General features: G+C 45.2%; 1 protein-coding gene across 2 annotated transcripts in view; it reads left to right on the top strand.

The window, feature by feature from the left end:
- The window catches only part of AGBL2 (ATP/GTP binding protein like 2), a 57,904-nt gene that overhangs the window by 15,574 nt on the left and 20,046 nt on the right, over positions 1-22,284 (top strand). For both annotated transcript variants that reach the window (XM_030917838.1, XM_030917839.1), the window contains exons 8-13: positions 4,042-4,195; positions 5,726-6,508; positions 10,799-10,955; positions 15,157-15,283; positions 17,501-17,601; positions 20,142-20,272. In XM_030917838.1, coding sequence (XP_030773698.1) covers positions 4,042-4,195; positions 5,726-6,508; positions 10,799-10,955; positions 15,157-15,283; positions 17,501-17,601; positions 20,142-20,272 — 1,453 coding nt within the window. The remainder of the gene's footprint in view (positions 1-4,041; positions 4,196-5,725; positions 6,509-10,798; positions 10,956-15,156; positions 15,284-17,500; positions 17,602-20,141; positions 20,273-22,284) is intronic.

Raw genomic sequence — 22,284 nt, 5'->3', positions numbered from 1 at the left:
GCCTCAAGTGATCCACCTGCTTCCGCCTCCCACAGTGCTAAGATTACAGGCGTGACCCACTGCACCTGGCTGGTTTGTTTGAATTCTGTCAAACATTTAAAGATGAAATAATACCAATATTTCACCAACTCTGAAAACAAGAGGAAAAAATGTTTCCCAACTCATTTAAAAAAATTTTAGAATCTTCCTCTGTCGCCTAGGCTGGAGTGCAGTGAGACGAACATGGCTCATTGTATCTTCCACCTCACAGGCTCAAGTGAATTGTCCAACCTTAGCCTCCTGAGTAGCTGGGGCTACAGGCATGTACCACCCTGCCCAGCTAATTTTTTGTATGATTAGTAGAGACACGGTTTCGCCATTGCCCAGGCCAGTCTCAAACTCCTGTGCTCAAGCAATCCGCCCACTTCAACCTCCCAAAGTGCAAGTATTACAGGTCCCGTTCCCCTCGACTCTTTTTTTTTTTTTTTTTTTTTTGAGACAGAGTTTCACTCTCATCACCCAGGCTGGAGTGCAGTGGTATGTTTCATTCAGCTCACTGCAATCTCTGCTTCCCAGGTTCAAGCGATTCTCCTGCCTCAGACTCCCAAGTAGCTAGAATTACAGGTGCCTACCATCACACCTGGCTAATTTTTGCATTTTTAGTAGAGAGACGGCGTTTCACCATATCGGCCAGGCTGGTCTCAAACTCCTGACCTCAGGTGATCCACCCACCTCAGCCTCCCAAAGTGCTGGGATTACAGGCGTGAACCACCATGCCCAGCCTTTGTTGTGGCATTTTTGGTTTTGTTTTTTTGGTTTTGTGTGTGTGAGTTTTTTTTTTTTTTTTTTTTTTTTTTTTTTTTGAGACAGAGTCTTGGTCTGTTGCCGAGGCTGGAGTGCAGTGGCACAGTCTCAGCTCACTGCAACCTCTGCCTCCCGGGTTGAAGCAATTCTCCTGCCTCAGCCTCCTGAGTAGCTGGGATTACAGGCACCCACCACAACACCTGGCTAATTTTTTTATCTTTTTGGTAGAGACAAGGTTTCACCATGTTGGTCAGGCTGGTCTTGAATTCCTGACTTCAAGTGATCCACCTGCCTCAGCCTCCCAAAGTGCTGGGATTACAGTCATGAGCCACCACACCCGGCCTGTTGTGCCATTTTTGTTTACCCACTTACTATTCCCCATTCCCCTGCCTAGCAGAGGTCATGAGGATAGCAGCCCGCGATCCTGATGTGGAATGCTGGTGTTGGAAGTGGAAGAGGGGAGGAGGACAATGTAGACCTTATTCTCAAACTGGTTGTGACTGTTTTTTACCTTTCTCACAATTCCTTGAGGAGCCAAAGGAAAGACTGACTTTTGTTACTGCCCCCCTCAGGCTAAAGCAGTTTTTCCAGGTGCCATCTGCATCTATCAAAAGTATTTAAAGACATACCTGCTCATAGCCACCTGGGGCAAGGGATAGCAAATAGTCAAGGAGCAGATAGGCCCAAAAGCCTGGGAAAGAAGCTGAGGAGAAAGATTCTTGGGGAGATGAGCACTTGGAAGGGCCTCCACATATACTGGAGAATGCAGTATACATGGCTTGGGCTGGATTCATGTTCAGAAAAAACCTGAGAGGATCCTAGGCTTGCATCTCTGGTTGGTGGTTGGGCTTTCTGCAACTAAAGATGAAGGCTAACTTCGAGTTTTTAGCAGCCTGACTTAGTGTTGAGGAGAGCCTCACCTCAAAGCCAGTCTGCCCAGACTAGGAAAGTTTTGTGCTTTTTTTTTTTTTTTTCTCTCTCTCTTTTTGGCTTGGGAATGAGTGAGTGAATGAATGAATGAATGACAGGATCTCACTTTGTCACCCAAGCTGGAGTGCAGTGGAAAAATCACAGATCACTGCAGCCTCTACCTCTCAGCTTAAGCAATCCTGCCGCCTCAGCCTCCCAAGTAGCTGGGGCTACAGGTGCACACCACCACCCAGCTAACTTTTTTATTTTTTGTACAGGGTATATCACACAACATTTTGCCACGTTGCCCAGGCTCTTCTCAAACTTCTGAGCCCAAGCAGTGCTCTTGCCTCAGCCTCCCAAAGTGCTGGGATTACAGGCATGAGCCATTACACCTCACCAAGCCCTGGTTGTTTAAGAAATCTCTGTCAGGTCACTGGCTGACCACTGATACAATGGAACGGAGAAGACACCTGGTGACCCACACATGACAAGAATAACATATTCAGTGGGGAAAGACTGAACACATTCCCTCTAGGATCTGGAAACTTCAAAGGGCTTTTATGCAGAAATTGAAAAGATAATCCTCAAATTTATATGGAATTGTAAAGGGCCCTGAATAGCCAATACAGAAAAAGAAGTACAAAATTGGAAGACTCACATTTCTTGATTTCAAAACACTGTGAACCTACAGTAATCAAAACAGTATAATCCTGACACAGGGTAGGCATATAGATCACTAAAATAGAACTGAGAGTCCCAAAATAAACTCATGTATTTTTGGTAAATTCATTTTTGAGAAGGGTGCTAAGACTGTTCAGTGGGGAAAGAATGGTCTCTGTTAACAAATGGTGTTGAGATGACTGTATAGCCACACTCAAAAGAATGAAATTGAATCCCTACTTCATACCATGTTTAAAACTTAATCCAAAATGGATCCATGGCCTATAGATAAGTACTGAAACTATAAAAATCTTAAAACAAAGGAGCCGGGCAGGGTGGTACACGCCTGTAGTCCAGGCTACTCAGAAGGCTGAGGCAGGAGGTTCACTTGAACTCAGATGTTTTTTTTTGTTTTTTTTTTTTTGAGACAGAGTCTCGCTTTGCCGCCCAGGCTGGAGTGCAGTGGCCGGATCTCAGCTCACTGCAAGCTCCGCCTCCTGGGTTTACGCCATTCTCCTGCCTCAGCCTCCCAAGTAGCTGGGACTACAGGCGCCCGCCACCTCGCCCGGCTAGTTTTTTGTATTTTTTAGTAGAGACGGGGTTTCACCGTGTTAGCCAGGATGGTCTCGATCTCCTGACCTCGTGATCCGCCCGTCTCGGCCTCCCAAAGTGCTGGGATTACAGGCTTGAGCCACCGCGCCCGGCGAACTCAGATGTTTGAGGCTGCCATGAGATATGATTGTGCCACTGCACTCCAGCCTGGGTGACAGAGCAAGACCCTGTCAAAAAGAAGAAGGAAGGAAAGAAGGGAGGGAGAGAGGGAGGGAGGAAAGAAAGAAACAGGGATCTGCAGGATGCAATGGCTCATACCTGTAAACTCAGCAGTTTGGGAGACTGAAGAAGGAGGATCGCTTGGGCCCTGGAGCTCAAGAACAGCCTGGGTGACATAGTGAGACCTCATCTACAAAAAAATTAAACAATTAGTTGGGTGTGGTGGCGCATTCCTGTGGTCCCAGCTACTCAGGAGGCTGAGGTGGGAGGATCACTTGAGCACGAAAGGTAGAGGCTGCAGTGAACTGTGATTCATGCCACTGCACTCCAGCCTGGGTGATAGAGTGAGACCCTGTCTCAAACAAAGAAAACATAGGAATAAATCTTCATGACCTTGGATGTGGCAGTGGATTCTGGATATGACACCAAAAGCATAATTCATTTAAAAACAAAATTGATGTTCAATAGCCAGGTGCAGTGGCTCACGCCTGTAATGCCAACACTTTGGGAGGCCGAGGTGGGTGGATCACGAGGTCAGGAGATCAAGACCGCCCTTGCTAACACGGTGAAACCCCGTCTCTACTAAAAATACAAAAAATTAGCCGGGCGTGGTGGTGGATGCGTGTAGTCCCAGCTGCTTGGGAGGCTGAGGCAGGAGAATGGCATCAACCCAGTAGGCGGAGCTTACAGTGAGCCGAGATTGCGCCACTGCACTCCACCCTGGGTGACAGAGTGAGACTCTGTCTCAAAAAAAAAAAAAAAAGAAGATTAAAAGTCTTTGCAAAGATAGGTGAAAATTAGAAATTTCGTTGTTGTTGGTCTAGAATAGTGTTGACCACTTAGAGGGGCTCAGTATTTGCTGAATGAGTGGATTCTGAGTAGAACCTAACCTAAATATGTCTCTTTTCTCTGCAGTGCCTACAGAAGGTTCCTATTTCACCAGTTCCAGAGTGGGAGGCAAACAAGGAATTATCAAGGAACTTGCTGTCACGTTGCAAGGACCAGAAGATAATACTCTACTGTTTGAATCAAGGTTTGAGAGTGGGAATCTGCAAAAAGCTGTCAGAGTGTGAGTAACAATTTCCCAAAGGGATGATAACTGGAGTGACTAAAAGGTGTCTTCAGGAATTATATTAGGAATCAGAAATATTTGCAAAAAAGAAAGAGGTGATGGGAAATGGTTATGGGGATGAAGGGAAATGGTTATGGGGATGAAGAAAAATGGAGTAATTATTACTCATGTTTTTCCCCAAAAAAAAAAATTTCTAAATTGTTTACTTTGCTTATAGAAGAAATTAGAGCTCACCTAAAATTTGTATTAGTAAAAATATGTAACACAAAAATTCCTCGGCTCAAGCCTTTAATCCCAGCACTTTGGGAGGCCGAGACGGGCGGATCACTAGGTCAGGAGATCGCGACCATCCTGGCTAACACGGTGAAACCCCGTCTCTACTAAAAAATACAAAAAACTAGCCGGGCGAGGTGGCGGGCACCTGTAGTCCCAGCTACTCGGGAGGCGGAGGCAGGAGAATGGCATAAACCCGGGAGGCGGAGCTTGAAGTGAGCGGAGATCCGGCCACTGCACTCCAGCCTGGGCGACACAGCAAGACTCCATCTCAAAAAAAAAAAAAAAAAAAAAAAAAATTCCTATAGTTATACTTCCTAGATGCAGCAAATATTAAGTTTGTGTATATGCCTTAATTTTTTTCTGTGTGTGTACGTGTAATATACATAAATTTGAGATGGAGTCTCACTCTGTCGCCCAGGCTCTAGTGCAGTGGCGCAGTCTTGGCTCACTGCAAGCTCCGCCTCCCGGGTTCACGCCATTCTCCTGCTTCAGCTTCCTGAGTAGCTAGGGCTACAGACGCCTGCCACCATGCCCGGCTAATTTGTTTGTATTTTTAGTAGAGATGGGGTTTCACCATGTTAGCCAGGATGGTTTTGATCTCCTGACCTCGTGATCTGCCCGTCTCGGCCTCCCTAAGTGCTGGGATTACAGGCGTGAGCCACTGCGTCCAGCCATTTATATATTATTAAAATAAAAATTGGTTAACGGTGTACGTACATATTGTTTTGCAAATTGGCAATTTTTTTTTCCACTTCATAAATTTCAGGTGTTTTTCTATGGCAGTACTACAGATATACTTCCTTATTTTTGTTTTGTTTTGTTTTGTTTTTCTCAAGATGGAGTCTTGCTCTGTTGCCCAGGCTGGAGAGCAATGGCGCAATCTTGGCTCACTGCAACCTACACCTCGTGGGTTCAAGTGATTCTCTTGCTTCAGCCTCCCGAGTAGCTGGGATTACAGGCACCTGCCACTATGCCTGGCTAATTTTTTTTTCTTTTTTTTTTTTTTTTTGGTACATTTAGTAAAGACGGGGTTTCACCATGTTGGCCAGGCTGGTCTTGAACTCCTGACCTCAGGTGATCTGCCCGCCTCAGCCTCCCAAAGTGCTGGGATTACAGAGAATAAATGATTAAGCTAGCAGGTTTGTCTGTTGTAATAAGACCTGTTTTTACCAGGAGAAAACAACATTTTCCCAATTTGTTTTTTAAGGCAGGGTGTAAGGTTACAGAGTTGTTCTATTTTCTCCATTACAGAGACACCTATGAGTATGAACTCACCTTGCGAACAGACCTCTACACTAACAAACACACTCAGTGGTTTTATTTTCGTGTTCAGAACACCAGAAAAGATGCCACCTATCGCTTCACCATTGTCAACTTGCTAAAACCCAAGAGTCTTTATACTGTAGGAATGAAGCCACTCTTGTACTCCCAAATGGATGCCAACACGCGTAATATTGGCTGGAGGAGAGAAGGAAATGAAATCAAGTACTACAAGAACAACACGGATGATGGGCAGCAGCCCTTCTACTGTCTCACATGGACCATTCAGTTTCCATATGACCAGGACACTTGCTTCTTTGCACACTTCTACCCATATACATACACTGATTTGCAATGCTACCTCCTGTCAGTGGCAAACAACCCCATCCAGTCTCAGTTCTGCAAGCTCCAAACTTTATGCAGAAGCCTAGCAGGAAATACTGTTTACTTGCTCACCATCACCAACCCATCCCAGACCCCTCAAGAGGCAGCTGCAAAGAAAGCTGTGGTCTTGAGTGCCAGAGTCCACCCTGGGGAAAGTAATGGCTCCTGGGTTATGAAAGGCTTTTTGGATTTCATCCTTAGCAACTCCCCAGATGCCCAGCTCCTCAGAGATATTTTTGTCTTCAAGGTGCTTCCCATGTTAAATCCAGATGGTGTGATTGTGGGGAATTATCGGTGTTCCTTGGCTGGAAGGGATTTGAACAGGCATTATAAAACCATTCTGAAGGAGTCTTTCCCTTGTATTTGGTACACCAGGAACATGATCAAAAGGTGAGACTTTTTATCTGTTGATCTTTCTGTGACTGCTATGACTATGAGTACTAGCACCAGATATCTCTACCTGATGGGGTATGAGGTCTCTTTTGTTGTTAAAGGAATTGATTATGACTTTGGAGACAGAGCCCTTACCAGTCTCTTTGCGGTCAAGTGACTTTGTTAATTTTCAGACTTTTAAATCGTGTCTTATCTTTGGGTTGAAACTGGACATGCAGCATTTCATCAGAGTCATTTCACTTGTAAATGAAATAACTGAAAGGAAAAGGTCAGAGTTTAGGGGAGTTCATAGGTCTTCATGATGAGACTTGTATCAGAATAATAGTAGCTAACAATTAGTAAATGTGTATGCATGAAGTGGCAAGCTGTATGCTAGATGCATTATACATATGACTCATTTAATCTTCACATTAACATTATGAGGTAGGCACAATCAATATCTCATGTTGTGTGATACAGAAATTGAGAACCAAGGCCAGGCGTGGTGGCTCACAGCTGTAATCCCAGCATTTTAGGAGGCTGAGGTGAGCAGATCACCTGGGGTCAGGAGTTCAAGACCAACCTGGCCAACATGGCGAAACCCAGTCTCTACTAAAAATACAAAAATTAGCCAGGCATGCTGGTGGATGCCTGTAATCCCAGCTACTCAAGAGGCGGAGGCAGGAGAATCGCTTGAACCAGGGAGGTAGAGGTTGCAGTGAGCCGAGATCATGCCACAGCACTCCAGCCTGGGTGGCAGAGTGAGACTCCATCTCAAAAAAAAAAAAAAAGAAAACTGGATAGGTTAAGTAACTGGCCTAAGGTCATAAAGCTATTAAGTGACAGAGTAGATATTTAATAGAGGCTCTCTCTCTGGTTCCAGAGTCTAAATTCCTTTTGCGATCTTATATTGCCTATCACAAAGAAAGAATCACGACATCAGTCAGCAGTTTTCAAGCCTGTATTGCACGCCTTAAAGGTTATAATGTAATAGCACCCACCTTAAAGGAATTTTCATCCCATTGGAAATGAAAATACAGCATATAAGAATATGTGGGCCAGGCTCAGTGGCTCACACCTGTAATCCCAGCACTTTGGGAGGCTAAGGCAGGCAGATCACCTGAGGTCAGGAGTTTGAGACCAGCCTGGCCAACATGGTGAAACCCCATCTCTACTAAAAATAGAAAAATTAGCTGAGCATGGTAGTGGGTGCCTGTAATCCCAGCTACTCGGGTGGCCGAGTCAGGAGAATCACTTGAACCTGGGAGGCAGAGGTTGCAGTGAGCTGAGATGGCACCATGGCAGGCATAGCTAAGAGCACATGTTTCAGAGTCAGACAGGCCTGAGTTTGAGACCTGTTTTTACTGTTGGCTGGTTCTGTGACCTTGGCTAAGTGATATAATGTGTCTGAACTTCAGCTTTCTCATCTGTAAAATGGGGATAATAATACCTGCCCTGGCCGGTTACTGTGAGGATTGAGATAATCACATGATATATTTGCTGTAATACCCGGCACATTATAAATGTGTAGCATTGTTGTTGTTATACCCATCATGGGGAAAGTGAACGTGTTTGGAAAGCTGGAATAGGTGTCCTGGGTGATCATGAGACAAAGACAAGCTGAGCCTTGTAGGAACCGGCCCTCGAAAGTCAGGAATCAAGGTTTTCTTTGGTTCTTTTTCTTTCCTGCAACTGCCCACTCTCTTTCTTCACAGGTCTGCACCATGGTGGCCTTTTTCTCAATAGGCTTTTTTGCACTTGTCAGCTTAGACAAGGCTACCCACCACCTCTTTTCACATCAGAACTTTTCCATTTCTGGTCAGGCACAGTGACTCATGCCTATAATCCCAGCACCTTGAGAGGCTGAGGCAGGAAGATCACTTGAGACCAGGAGTTGGAGACCAGTCCTGGGCAACATAGTAAGACCCTGTGTATTAGGTTGTACTTGCATGCTATAAAGAAATACCTGGCTGGGCGTGGTGGCTCATGTCTGTAATCCCAGCGCTTTGGGAGGCTGAGGCAGGCAGATCACTTGAGGTCAGGAGTTTGAGACCTGCCTAACCAACATGGTGAAACTCCCCAGATGCCCAGTAAGCCGAGATTGCGCCATTGCACTCCAGCCTGGGCGACAAGAGTGAAACTCTATCTCAAAAAAAAAAAAAGAGAGAAACTCCATCTCTACTAAAAATACAAAAATTAGCCTGTCATGGTGGTACATGCCTATAATCCCAGCTACTCAGGAGGCTGAAGCAGTAGAATTGCTTGAACCTGGAAGGCAGTGGTTGCAGTGAGCCAAGATCACACCATTGCACTCCAGCCTAGGTGACAAAGTGAGACTGTCTCAACAAAAAGAAAGAAAGAAAGAGAGAAAGAGAGAAAGGGAGAAAGGGAGAAAGGAAGAAAAGAAGAAAGAAAAGAAAGAAAGAAAGCAAGAAAGAGGCCGGGCGCGGTGGCTCAAGCCTGTAATCCCAGCACTTTGGGAGGCCGAGACGGGCGGATCACGAGGTCAGGAGATCGAGACCATCCTGGCTAACATGGTGAAACCCCGTCTCTACTAAAAAAATACAAAAAATTAGCCGGGCGAGATGGCGGGCGCCTGTAGTCCCAGCTACTCGGGAGGCTGAGGCGAGAGAATGGCGTAAACCCGGGAGGCGGAGCTTGCAGTGAGCTGAGATCCGGCCACTGCACTGCATCCTGGGCGACAGAGTGAGACTCCGTCTCAAAAAAAAAAAAAAAAAAAGAAAGCAAGCAAGAAAGAGAAAGCAAGAAAGCAAGCAAGAAAGCAAGCAAGAAAACAAGAAAGCAAGGGAAGGGAAAGGGAAAGGGAAAGGGAAAGGGAAAGGGAAAGCCCTTAGACTGGGTAATTTATAAAGAAAAGAGGTTTAATTGGCTCATAGTTCTACAGCTTTACAAGAAGCATGGTGCTAGCATCTGCTTAACTTCTAGGGAGGCCTCAGGAAGCGTACAATTATGGCAGAAGGCAAAGAGGGAGCAGGCACATCACATGGCAAAAGCAGGAGGAGAGAGAGAATAAGTGTAGGGGAGGTGCCACACTTTTTTTTTTTTTTGAGACAGAGTTCATTTTTTTTTTTTTTGAAATAGAGTTTCACTCTTGTTGCCCAGGCTGGAGTGCAATGGTGCAATCTCGACTTACGGCAACTCCGCCTCCTGTGTTCAAGTGATTCTCCTGCCTCAGCCTCCCGAGTAGCTGGCATTACAGGCATGCACCACAACACCTAGCTAATTTTGTATTTTTAATAGAGATGGGGTTTCACCATCTTGGTCACGCTGGTCTCGAACTTCTGACTTCAGGTGATCCACCCGCCTCGGCCTCCCAAAGTGCTGGGATTACAGGTGTGGGCTACCACGCCTGGCTGGTGTTACACTTTTTTTTTTTTTTTTTTTTTTTGAGACAGAGCCTCGCTGCTCTGTCACCCAGGCTAGAGTGCAGTGGCGCGATCTTGGCTCACTGTAAGCTCTGTCTCCCAGGTTCATGCCATTCTTCTGCCTCAGCCTCCCGAGTAGCTGGGACTACAGGCGCCTGCCACCACGCCCAGCTAATTTTTTGTATTTTTAATTGCGACGGGGTTTCACCATGTTAGCCAGGATGGTCTCCATCTCCTGACCTCGTGATCCGCCCGCCTCAGCCTCCCAAAGTGCTGGGATTACAGGCATGAGTCACACATTTTTAAACAACCAGATCTTGTGCAAAGTCAGAGTGAGAGCTCAAGTTTCACCAGAGGGATGGCCCAAGCCACTCATGAGGGATCCACCCCCACTATCCAAATACCTCTCGCTAGACCCCACCTCCAACACTGCTGGTTATATTCAGCATGAGATTTGGGCAGAGACAAATACCCAACCTATATCACCCTGTCTCTACAAAAAAAAAAAAAAAAAAAAAAAAAAAAGCAGAAACAGAAATAGCTGGGTGTATTGGTGTGTGCCTGTAGTCCCAACTACTTAGGAGGCTGAGGTGGGTGGGTGACTTGAGCCCAGGCGGTCAGGGCTACAGTGAGCCATGGTCAGGCCACTACACTGCAGCCTGAGCAACAGAGCAAGACCCTGTCTCAAAAAGGAAAAAAGAAACTCTCCATTTCAAGTCCCTCTGACTGGCAAGGCAAGCTGATGACATGTTTTCTGCAATGGCTGAGAATGGAGATAGGGTCCATTGAAGGCCACTGGAGTTGAGATTTTCTTAGGAGGGAAAGTATCAGCAGCTGTATTTAAGGAAGAGATACCAAATGATCCTTAATTATTTGCATGCATTTGGGTGTCCACTGAGTCCTTTGTTTGCCCCCTCAATAGACTTCTTGAAGAAAGAGAGGTTCTGTTGTATTGTGATTTCCATGGCCACAGTCGTAAGAATAATATCTTCCTGTATGGCTGTAATAACAACAATCGCAAGTACTGGCTTCATGAACGAGTCTTTCCTTTAATGTTAAGCAAAAATGCACCAGATAAGGTAAGCACATAATGTAATTTTCTCTCCATTGAGTTAGGGACATGGGACCTCACTGCTTCCTATAGGTAGTGTTTTATTTGGCATTTTGTATCTCTCTTTATTATCTTTGGTAAATCCCAGCAACCTAGACTTCAATAATTTAGAAAAGTGTGGTTTTAAGAATTGCTGTGGGGCCAGGCACAGTGGCTCACACCTGTAATCTCAGCACTTTGGGGAGCCGAGGCAGGCAGATTACCTGAGGTCAGGAGTTCGAGACCAGCCTGACCAACATGGAGAAACCCCATCTCTATTAAAAATACAAAAATTAGCCAGACGTGGTGGCGCATGCGTGTAATGCCAGTTACTTGGGAGGCTGAGGCAAGAGAATTGCTTAAACCTGGGAGGCAGAGGTTGCAGTGAGCAGAGATCGTGCCATTGCACTCCAGCCTGGGCAACAAGAGCAAAACCCCATCTCAAAAAAAAAAAAAAAAAGAATTGCTGTGTCCTGCCAGCTAAGCTACAGTGGCTCATGCCTGTAATCCTCACACTTTGGGAGGCCAACGTGGGCAGATTGCTTGAGCCCAGGAGTTTGAGACCAGCCTGGGCAACAGAGGGAGACCCCTGCCACTACTAAACAATAAAATAAAAAAGAATTGCTGTGTCCATCAACCAATCAACAGATAAATAAAATGTGGTATCCTTTTTTTTTTTTTTGAGATGGAGTCTCACTCTGTCGAGGCTGGAGTGTAGTGGTGCAATCTTGGCTCACTGCAACCTCTGCCTCCCAGGTTCAAGCAATTCTTCTGCCTCAGCCTCCCGAGTAGTTGAGATTACAGGCATGCACAACCATGCCCAGCTAATTTTTTTTGTACTTTTAGTAGAGACAGGGTTTCACCATGTTGGCTAGGCTGTTCTCAAACTCCTGATCTCAAGTGATCCACCTGTCCCAGCCTCCCAAAGTGCTAGGATTACAGGCGTGAACTACCGCACCCCACCATAAGTTGAAATTCTTAGTATATACAGTTACCTATCACCTATCCTGTGGTGGTTGGCCCTGGAAGAAGAGATTGAAGGACAAGCAAAATGCTAATGTCATGAGTCTTCACAGGAAAGGTTATATAACAGGAAATCACAAATAATTGTAAGATATTAAAGAGCTTAATGAAAACAATATAAAAGTTTTTAATAATTGACTAACAACTTTGTGACAGGCATATACAGGTAATCTTCACTGGTGTAGAAGCTGGTTTTTCACATCATAAATAAATCCACAAAATGTAGCTGTCAGAAGAAGAAAGTAGATTGAATTTTTATTTATTTATTTATTTTATTTTATTTATTTTTTTCTTCTTCTTCTTATTTTTTTTTTTTTTTTTTGAGAGAGTATTGTTCTGTCGCCCAGGCTAGAATGCAGTGCCGCGATCTCAGCTCACTGCAACCTCCACCTCCCGGGTTCAAGCAGTTCTCTGCCTCAGCCTCCTGAGGATCTGGGATTACAGGCGCCTGCCACGACGCCTGGCTAATTTTTGTATTTTTAGTAGATACAGGGTTTCACCATCTTGGCGAGGCTGGTCTTGAACTCCTGACCACCCGCCTCAGCCTCCCAAAGTGCTGGGATTACAGGTGTGGGCCACCACGCCTGTCCTTTTATTTTTTCAAGAAGTAGTCTTGCTCTGTCACCCAGGTTGGAGTGCAGTGACACGATCTCCACTCACTGCAACCTCTGCCTACCGGGTTCAAGCAGTTCTCCTGCCTCAGCCTCCCGAGTAGCTGAGATTACAGACATGCGCCACCATGCTTGGCTAATTTTGTATTTTTAGTAGAGATGGAGTTTCACTATGTAGGCCAGGCTGGTCTCGAACTCCTTACCTCGTGATCTGCCCATCTTGGTCTCCCAAAGTGTTGGAATTACAAGTGTGAGCCACTGCGCCGCACATGGCCTAGACTGGATTTTTTTAAGTTTTTTTTTTTTTTTTTTTTTGAGACGGAGTCTTGCTCTGTCGCCCAGGCTGGAGTGCAGTGGCACGATCTTGGCTCACTGCAAGCTCCAGTTCCCAGGTTCACCATTCTCCTGCCTCAGCCTCCCAAGTAGCTGGGACTACAAGCGCCCACCACCACGCCGGGCTAATTTTTTTTATTTTTTAGTAGAGACGGGGTTTCACCATGTTAGCCAGGATGGTCTCAATCTCCTGACCTCATGATCTGCCTGCCTTGGCCTCCCAAAGTGCTGGGATTACAGGCATGAGCCACCGCGCCCGGCTTTTTTTTTTTTTTTTTTTTTTTTTTAATAGAGACAGCATCTCACTATGTTGCCTAGGCTAGTCTTGAAATCCTGGGTTCAAGCGACCCTCCCACCCACCTCAGCCTCCCAAAGTGCTGGGATTACAGGTGTGAACCACTGCACTGGCTTTAGAAAAGTATTTTAATTTTTTTTTTTTTTTTTTTTTTTTTTTGAGATGGCGTCTCACTGTGTCACCCAGGCTGGAGTGCAGTGGCATGATCTCAGCTTATTGCAACCTCCACCTCCTGAGTTGAAGTGATTCTCCTACCTCAGCCTCCTGGATAGCTGGGATTACAGGCACGAGCTACCATGCTCGGCTAATTTTTTTTTTTGTATTTTTAGTAGAGACGGGGTTTCACTGTGTTGACCAGGATGGTCTCCATCTCCTGAGCTCATGATCCATCCACCTTGGCCTCCCAAAGTGCTAGGATTACAGGGGTGAACCACCACACCTGGCCAATAATACAGATTTTTTTCCCATAAAGATATATGAGAAAAATATTTTGTATTTTTACTCTTATTTGTTTAAAAAAAGAAAAAGAGGAAGCTCTCCTTCCTTCCTCTCTCTCTTTTTCATTTTTTGAGTCTTGCTCTGTCACCCAAGCCGGAGTCAGTGGTGCGATCTCAGCTCACTGCAACCTTCTCCTCCCAGGTTCAAGCAATTCTTCTGCCTCAGCCTCCTGAGTAGCTGGGATTACAGGTGCATGCTGCCATGCCTGGCTAATTTTTTTGTATTTTTGGTAGAGTCAGGGTTTCGCCATGTTGGCCAGGCTGGTCTCAGATTCCTGACCTCAGGTGATTGGCCCGCCTCAGCCTCCCAAAGTGCTGGGATTACAGGCATGAGCCACCATGCCCGGCCTCTCTTTCTGTTCTCTTCTCTTTTTCCTTTTCTTTTTTTCTCTTCTCTTCTTCTCTTTCTTTCTCTCTCTCTTTCTCTCTTTCTTTCTTTCTCTTTCTCCTTCCTTCCTTCCTTCCTTCCTTCCTTCCTTCCTTCCTTTCTTTCTTTCCTTCCTTCCTTTCCTGTCCTTCTTTTCTTTTCTTCTTTTCCTTCTCTTCTCTTCTCTTCTTTTCTTTCTTTTTTTTTCAGGAAATCACACCCAGAACCCATATCTAAAACAAACTAATTGAAGCAGGGAACCTTGTCTCCTCTGCTCCTTCCCTCCTTGAAGCAGAAATGCCCTGAGACTTCTCAGTAGAACCCCTGGATTCCACAGAGCGCAATTTAAAAATCACTGGACAATGAGATACCTTCTAACTGCAAAAAATTTTTAGCAGGATAGGGTGGATAGAGAGAGGTGCCAAGTGTATATTACAAACTCCAAGTGAGGCACAAGGGCTGAGGGGTCATAAAAGATAATGAAGGATATTGAACTCCAAGTAATAAGATGAGTGTAAGGGAGAGAGAGTTCCAGGCAGAGATTATGGGGATGAGGAATACACATATCATAGAATATAAACACAACTAGATTTAGGGGTTCAAGTTGGGGAGTGGCAGAAAATACGTCTTAGAAAGGTTGGCTAGTGCCTTGAATGCCAAACAGATGTTCTAGGAAACCTAGTCCTGCAAAATTCTCCTTGGGGGAGTGGGGTGGAGACAACAGGAAGGAAGAGTTCATGGGCAAAAATGTTTGGAAAACAAATTGCAAATGTACTCTCTTCCCTTTGGAAGATTACAGTCCACATATTACACACTCTAAGAGGGCTTGCAGAGAAAGCCTGTTTAGTTTTGTTAACTCTTTGTCTCCCTGACTAACATGACCACAGAACTCCTTTTTCCCCCGTAATACCTGTTAACATCCCTCCAAATTAGTATTTTGTGGAACATGCTTTGGGAAATAACATATGGACTCCAAGGAAACTATTCTTGTATCATATTAACGAATCTTAGACATTTTGCATTTGCTGATTTATGATTAACAGAAAATTTGGATTTCTTTTTAGTTCTCTTTTCACAGTTGTAATTTTAAGGTCCAAAAATGCAAAGAAGGAACGGGACGAGTTGTTATGTGGCGGATGGGAATCCTAAACAGCTACACCATGGAATCTACCTTTGGCGGGTCTACCCTGGGTACATTCTCCTTTGTATATCATAGACCAGCATAGGAAGGGAAATCCATGCAAAGCATCAGGGAGATGAAATGCCTTTGAATGCTGGGGAGATAACTGATCTAGAGGATTTCTTTGTCTAGACTTATGCTAAATTTGAGTGCCCAAAATATGAATGTGAAATATAATATTTGATGGGGCAGTATGGCATAGTGGTTGCTAAAGACCTGGAATCAGGCCAGGTGCGGTGGCTCATGCCTGTAATCCCAGCACTTCGGGAGGCCGAGGCAGGCAGATCACGAGGTTAGGAGATCAAGACCAGTGTGGCCAACATGGTGAAACCCCATCTCTACTAAACATTAGCCAGGCGTGGTGGCACACACCTGTGGTCCCAGCTACTGTGGAGGCTGAAGCAGGAGAATCGCTTGAACCCGGGAGAGGAAGGTTGCAGTGAGCCAAGATCATGCCACTGCACTCTAGCCTGGGTGACAGAGCAAAACTCCGTCTCAAAACAAACGAACAAAAAACCTGGAATCAGGCAGATAGTGGTTGAATTTCAGCTCCGTTAACAAGTTTTGTGTTCTTGGGTAAATTATCTAGCCTTTTTGAGCTTCATTTTTTTTCCTTTCTTTATTTTCATTTTTTTGTTTGTTTGTTTTTTTGAGACAGGGTTTCTTTCACCCAGGCTAGAGTGTAGTGGCATGATCATGGCTCTCTGCAACCTCCCAGGCTCAAGTGATTCTCCCACCTTAGCTTCTCATGTAGTTGGTCACGTCACCATGCCCAGCTAATTTTTTTATTTTTTTGTAGAGACAGGGTCTGCCTATGTTGCTCAAGCTGGCCTCAAGCTCCCTGGCTCAAGCAATCCTCCTGCCTCGGCCTTTCAAAGTGCTGGGATAGCAGGCATGAGCCACCATGTCCAGCCTCATTTTCCTTTTACTGCAATAATAATAGTACTTGCATTGTAGGTACTGCTTAGCGAGATGGTACACAGAGTGCACTTGCCATAGTGCCTAACATGAAGTAAAAACCTCAGTAATTAGAACCATCATGATTATAATTTTTTCATTGCCAAAGATTCTTCTGAACCAAACTAAAACTAGGAGAGCTACACTCTTCTGAAGCATAATATTCTAGAATAAGAGGTGTTTTGTTTTGTTTTGTTTTGTTTTGTTTTGTTTTGTTTTGTTTCAGTGTCTCCCTCTGTTACCCAGGCTGGAATGCAGTGGCGCAATCTCAGCTCACTGCAACCTCTGCCTCCCTGGCTCAGGCGATCCTCCCACCTTGGCCTCCGACCTCAGCCTCCTGAGTAGCCGGGACTATAGGCGCATGCCACAACATCAGGCTAATTTTTGTATTTTTTGTAGAGACGAGGTCTCGCTATGTTGCCCAGGCTGGTCTCAAACTCCTAGGCTCAAGCCAAGGGCCTGCCTTGGTCTCTCAAAGTGCTGGGATTATAGGCGTGAGTCACTGTGCCTGGCCAGTGGTGGTATTTTTTTATTTTTTATTTTTATTTTTTTGAGACAAAGTCTCGCTCTCTCACCCAGGCTGGAGTGCAGTGGCGCGATCTTAGCTCACTTGCAAGCTCCACCTCCCAGATTCACACCATTCTCCTGCCTCAGTCTCCTGAGTAGCTGGGACTACAGGTGCCCACCACCATGCCCAGCTAATTTTTTTTTTTTTTTGTATTTTTTAGTAGAGACGGGCTTTCACCATGTTAGCCAGGATGGTCTCGATCTCCTGACCTCATGATCTGCCAGCCTTGGCCTCCCAAAGTGCTGGAATTACAGGCGTGAGCCACCATGCCTGCCAGTGGTGGTATTTTTAAAACAATAATCATAAATTAGATTTATAAGCCGGGCGCGGTGGCTCAAGCCTGTAATCCCAGCACTTTGGGAGGCTGAGACGGGCGGATCACAAGGTCAGGAGATCGAGACCATCCTGGTTAACCCAGTGAAACTCCGTCTCTACTAAAAAATACAAAAAACTAGCCGGGCAAGGTGGCGGCGCCTGTAGTCCCAGCTACTGGGGAGGCTGAGGCAGGAGAATGGTGTAAACCCGGGAGGCGGAGCTTGCAGTGAGCTGAGATCCGGCCACTGCACTCCAGCCTGGGCCACAGAGCGAGACTCCATCTCAAAATAAATAAATAAATAAATAAATAAAAATAAATTAGATTTATATTCAGTCATTAAGATTTAATTGGAAATGTTTGTGGGTTTTTTTTTTTTTTTTTTTTCAGGTAGTAAAAGAGATACCCACTTTACCATCGAAGATCTGAAGTCCTTAGGTTATCATGTCTGTGACACCCTTCTGGACTTTTGTGATCCTGACCAAACCAAGGTAAAAATGGGGTTTCAAAAATGTGGTGAAGGCCAGGCATGGTGGCTGACACCTGTAATCCTAGCACTTTGGGAGGCTGAGGTGGGTGGATTGCCTGAGCTCAGGAGTTCAAAACCAGCCTGGGCAATATAGTGAAACCCCGTCTCTACTAAAAATAAAAAAAAATTAGCTGGTCATGGTGGTGTGCACCTGTAATCCCAGCTCGCGGGAGGCTGAAGCAGGAGAATCACTTGAAACTGGGAGGCGGAGGTTGCTCTGAGCTGAGATCACGCCACTGCACTCCAGCCTGGGAGACAGCGAGAGTCAAAAAAAAAAAAGAAAGAAAGAAATGTGATGATGCTGCTGTGATCAGTTTCACATGGGTCCAAAGTGAGCCCGGTGGAATTACAGGCTATCTTTATTTTCCTCTTACTAGTTTTTCTGAAGTTTTTATAATAAAAGAAAATAAGAAAGCCCCCAGCCTGCATACTGTCTACAAATGGTAAGACCTCATAATTCACCAAGAAGATGGAGACAGTCCTTTAGAACACATCTCCCTCACTTCTGGACTTACCTATGGCAACACTTAATCTTTTTTTTTTTCTTTTTTCTTTTGAGATAGGGTCTGACTCTGTTACCCAGGCTGAAGTGCAATGGTGTGATCACGGCTTATTGCAGCCTCAACACCTTAGCCTCCCAAGTAGTTGAGACCACAAGTATGCGCCACCACACATAGCTAATTTTTAAGTTTTTGTAGAGACAGGGTTTTTCTGTTACCAGGCTGGTATCCAGCTCCTGGGCTTGTGATCCTCATGCCTCAGCCTCTCAAAGTGCTGGGATTACAACCATGAGCCACTGTGCCCAGCTACAACACTAATTATCTTTCCTTTCTCTTATTTTAGAAAATCAGGTGTCTTTTTTTTTTTTCTTTTTTTTTTTGAGACAGGGTCTCCCTCTGTGTCTCAGGCTGGAGTGCAGTGGCACGAACTCAGCTCACTACAATCTCTGCCTCCCTGGTTCATGCGATTCTTCTGCCTCAGCCACCTGAGTAGCTGGGATTACAGGCATGCACCACCACATCTGGCTAATTTTTGTATCTTTTAGTAGAGACAGGGTTTCACCATATTGGTCAGGCTGGTCTGGAACTCCTGACCTCTGGTAATCTGCCCGCCTCAGCCTCCCAAAGTGCTGGGATTACAAGCTTGAGCCACTGTGCCCAGCCACGTGTCTTTTTCTCTTCTCCAAAATTAGCCCTGCTCTGTGTGCACTTGTTGACTTCCCGTGTGGCCTTTCTGAGGTCTTGCCTTGTTAATTATGTCTTCCCAAAAAAACAAACAAAAAAAAAGTAATAATAATCATCATCAGGCTGGGTGCAGTGGCTCACACCTGTAATCCCAGCACTTCAGGAGGCCAAGGCTGGCGAATCACAAGGTCAGGAATTCGAGACCAGCCTGACCAACACGGTGAAACCCCCATGTCTACTAAAATACAAAAATTAGCTGGGTGTGGTGGCAAGCTAATCCCAGCTGCTCGGGAGGCTGATGCAGGAGAAACACTTGAACCCGGGAGGTGGAGGTTGCAGTGAGCAGAGGTCATGCCACTACACTCCAGCCTGAGTGACAGAGCAAGACTCCATCTTAAAAAAATAATAATAATAAAATAAAATAAAATAGACTATTGCATTGTTGAAGAAGTTGGCGGCCAGGCATGGTGGCTCACGCCTGTAATCCCAGCACTTTGGGAGGCCAAGGTGGGCGGATCACGAGGTCAGGAGTTCAAGACCATCCTGGCCAATGTGGTAAAACCCCGTCTCTACTAAAAATACAAAAAGTAGCTGGTCATGGTGGTGCGCACCTGTAGTCCCAGCTACTCAGGAGGCTGACGCAGGAGAATGGCTTGAACCTGGGAGGCGGAGGTTGCAGTGAACCGAGATCACACCACTGTACTCCAGCCTGGCGACAGAGCAAGACTCTGTCTCAAAAAAATAAAAATAAAAAAGAAGAAGTTGGCTCTAGCCAGAGAAAAGTGGCTAGAGCAGTGCTCATTGATATTCTGACCTAAAAAAAAATTTCTATCTGTTCCTCCAGCTTATGTAATTTTCTGTTCACATGTCCTTGCTAGCAGGGGTGCAGGTTATTCATCTTTGTGTTCGCAGCAATAAATAAAATGCCTTTCAGCATACACTTAGTAAGTATTTGATGAATAAATAAAATGGGCCGGGCATGGTGGTTCACGCCTATAATCCCAGCACTTTGGGAGACTGAGACAGGTGGGTCACCTGAGGTCAGGAGTTTGAAACCAGCCTGACCAATATGGTGAAACCCTGTCTCTACTAAAAATACAAAATTTGCTGAGTGTGGTGGCGCATGCCTGTAATGCCAACTATTTGGGAGGCTGAGGCAGAAGAATCGCTTGAACCCAGGAGGTGGAGGTTGCAGTGAGCTGAGATCGCGCCATTGTACTCCAGCCTGGGCAACAAGAGTCAAACTCCGTCTCAAAAATAATAATAATAAATAAATAAAAATGAATTATCAAAATAGTTATTTTCTTCACTTTCATAGTTCACTCAGTGTCTAGCAGAGCTTAAGGAGCTTTTACGACAGGAAATCCACAAGAAATTCCATGAACTTGGACAAGATGTAGATTTAGAAGAAAGTTGGAGTGACATCTCTTTGTCTGACATTGAATCCAGGTAACAAAGAAACAGAGTGGTTTTTTTTTTTTGTTTTGTTTTTTTAAATACTTTGTTGTTAACCTGGGTGATATAGTGAGATCGTGTTTCTACAAAAAATACAAAAATTAGCTGGGCTTGGTGATCCATGTCTGTAGTCCTAGATACTGGGGAGGCTGAGGTGGGAGGATCGGAAGTTAAGGCTACAGTGAGCCAAGATCATGCCACTGCACTCCAGTGTGGGCGACAGGCTCAGAAACAAACAAACAACAAAAAAAAAACAAAAGAGTGTGTATTCTTTGCCAGCCTCTGTTTTAGCCATTAGAAAGGAGTAGGGAGTTGGGCAGGCAGTTTGTGTAAGGCCTTATAGGGAACTGCAAAGCCTTTGCCATTCACTCCAAGGGAGATGGAAAGCCTTTGGAAGGTTTTGAGTAGAGAAATATCATGATTTGACAGGTTTTAGTTTCAACAAGAACACTGGCTGCTGTGTGAAAAGTAGATCGTAAAGAGGGAAGTTCTAAGCAGGGAGACTCAATAGGAGGCTCTCACAATAATATAGGTAAAAGATAATGGAGGCTTAGACCAATAATACAAGTAAAAGGTAATGGAGGCTTAGACCAGAGTAGCAGCAGTGGTTGCGGGGGGATGTGTGAATTGGTTGGATTCTAGATATATTTTGAAATTATAAACATTAGGATTTGCCTGTGGATTGGATATGAGCATGAGAAAAGAAGAGAATGACTCCACAATTGGTTGGATGGAGTTGCCTTTAGCTGAGATGGGAAAGATCAAAGGAGTGGAAAAAATTAGGGAGGTAGTAAAGATCAGGAGTCTAGTGTTAGGCTTGTTAAATTTGTAATGTCCATTATATATTTAGTGGAGACTTCGAACAAGCAGTAGGATATATGGGTCTGGAGTTCAGTGGAGAAGTCCAGTGACCAATGGAGAGAGTCATCATTGGATAGATGATTTTTTTTTCTTGAGACAGGGTGTTGCTCTCCACCCAGGCTGGAGTGCAGTGATATGATCTCTGCTCACTGCATCCTCAACTTCCTGGGCTCAAGCAATCCTCCTGCCTCAGCTCCCCAAGTAGCTGGGACTACAGGTGTGCACCATCATGCCCGGTTAATTTTGTATTTTTTGTAGAGAACAGGTTTTGCCTGTTGTCCAGGCTGGTCTCTAACTACCGAGCTCAAGGGATCTGCTTGCCTCAGCCTCCCAAAGGGCTGCGATTACAAGCGCGAGCCACCATGCCCAGCCTGGTAGATAATATTTAAACCTTAACACTAGATGGGGTCTGGATGAGGTGGCTCACACCTATAATTCCCGCTCTTTGGGAGGCCGAGGCAGGCAGATCACTTGAGGTCAGGAGTTCAAGACCTGCCTGGCCAACATTGTGAAACCCCATCTCTACTAAAAATACAAAAATTAGCTGGGTGTGGTGGTACGCACCTGTAATCCCAACTACTCAGGAGGCTGAGGCAGGAGGAAGGATCGCCTGAACCCGAGAGGTGGAGGTTGCTGTGAGCTGGGATTGCGCCATTGCATTTCAGCCTGGGTGACAGAGTAAGACTCTGGTCTCAAAAAAAAAAAAAGAAAATAGCCTTGGGTAGGGACATGCACCTGCATCTGTAGTCCTAGCTACTTGGAAGCTGAGGCAGGAGGATTGCTGAGCTCAGAAGTTCGAGATTGCAGTGAGCTATGGCCACACTAATGTACTCCAATCTGTGCTATAGAGTGAGACACTATCTCAGGAAAAAAAAAAAAAAAAAAAAAAAGACTGGTGGGATCTCAAGGAAGTAAGTGCAGATAGAGAAATCTGAGGTTTGAGCTGGATAATACAACTTTAACAGGGGAGGAGCTAGCAAAGGCAGCTGAGAAGAAGGGACCAGCAAGGCTGAAAAACACCAGAAGAATGATTCTTTTTTTTTTTTTTTTTTTTTTTTTGAGACGGAGTCTCGCTGTGTCGCCCAGGCTGGAGTGCAGTGGCCGGATCTCGGCTCACTGCAAGCTCCGCCTCCCGGGTTTACGCC

Source organism: Rhinopithecus roxellana, chromosome 15 (genome assembly GCF_007565055.1).
Source record: "Rhinopithecus roxellana isolate Shanxi Qingling chromosome 15, ASM756505v1, whole genome shotgun sequence".
NCBI classification, from domain to species: Eukaryota; Metazoa; Chordata; class Mammalia; order Primates; family Cercopithecidae; genus Rhinopithecus; species Rhinopithecus roxellana.
This window is presented reverse-complemented; position numbering and strand designations above follow the sequence as displayed.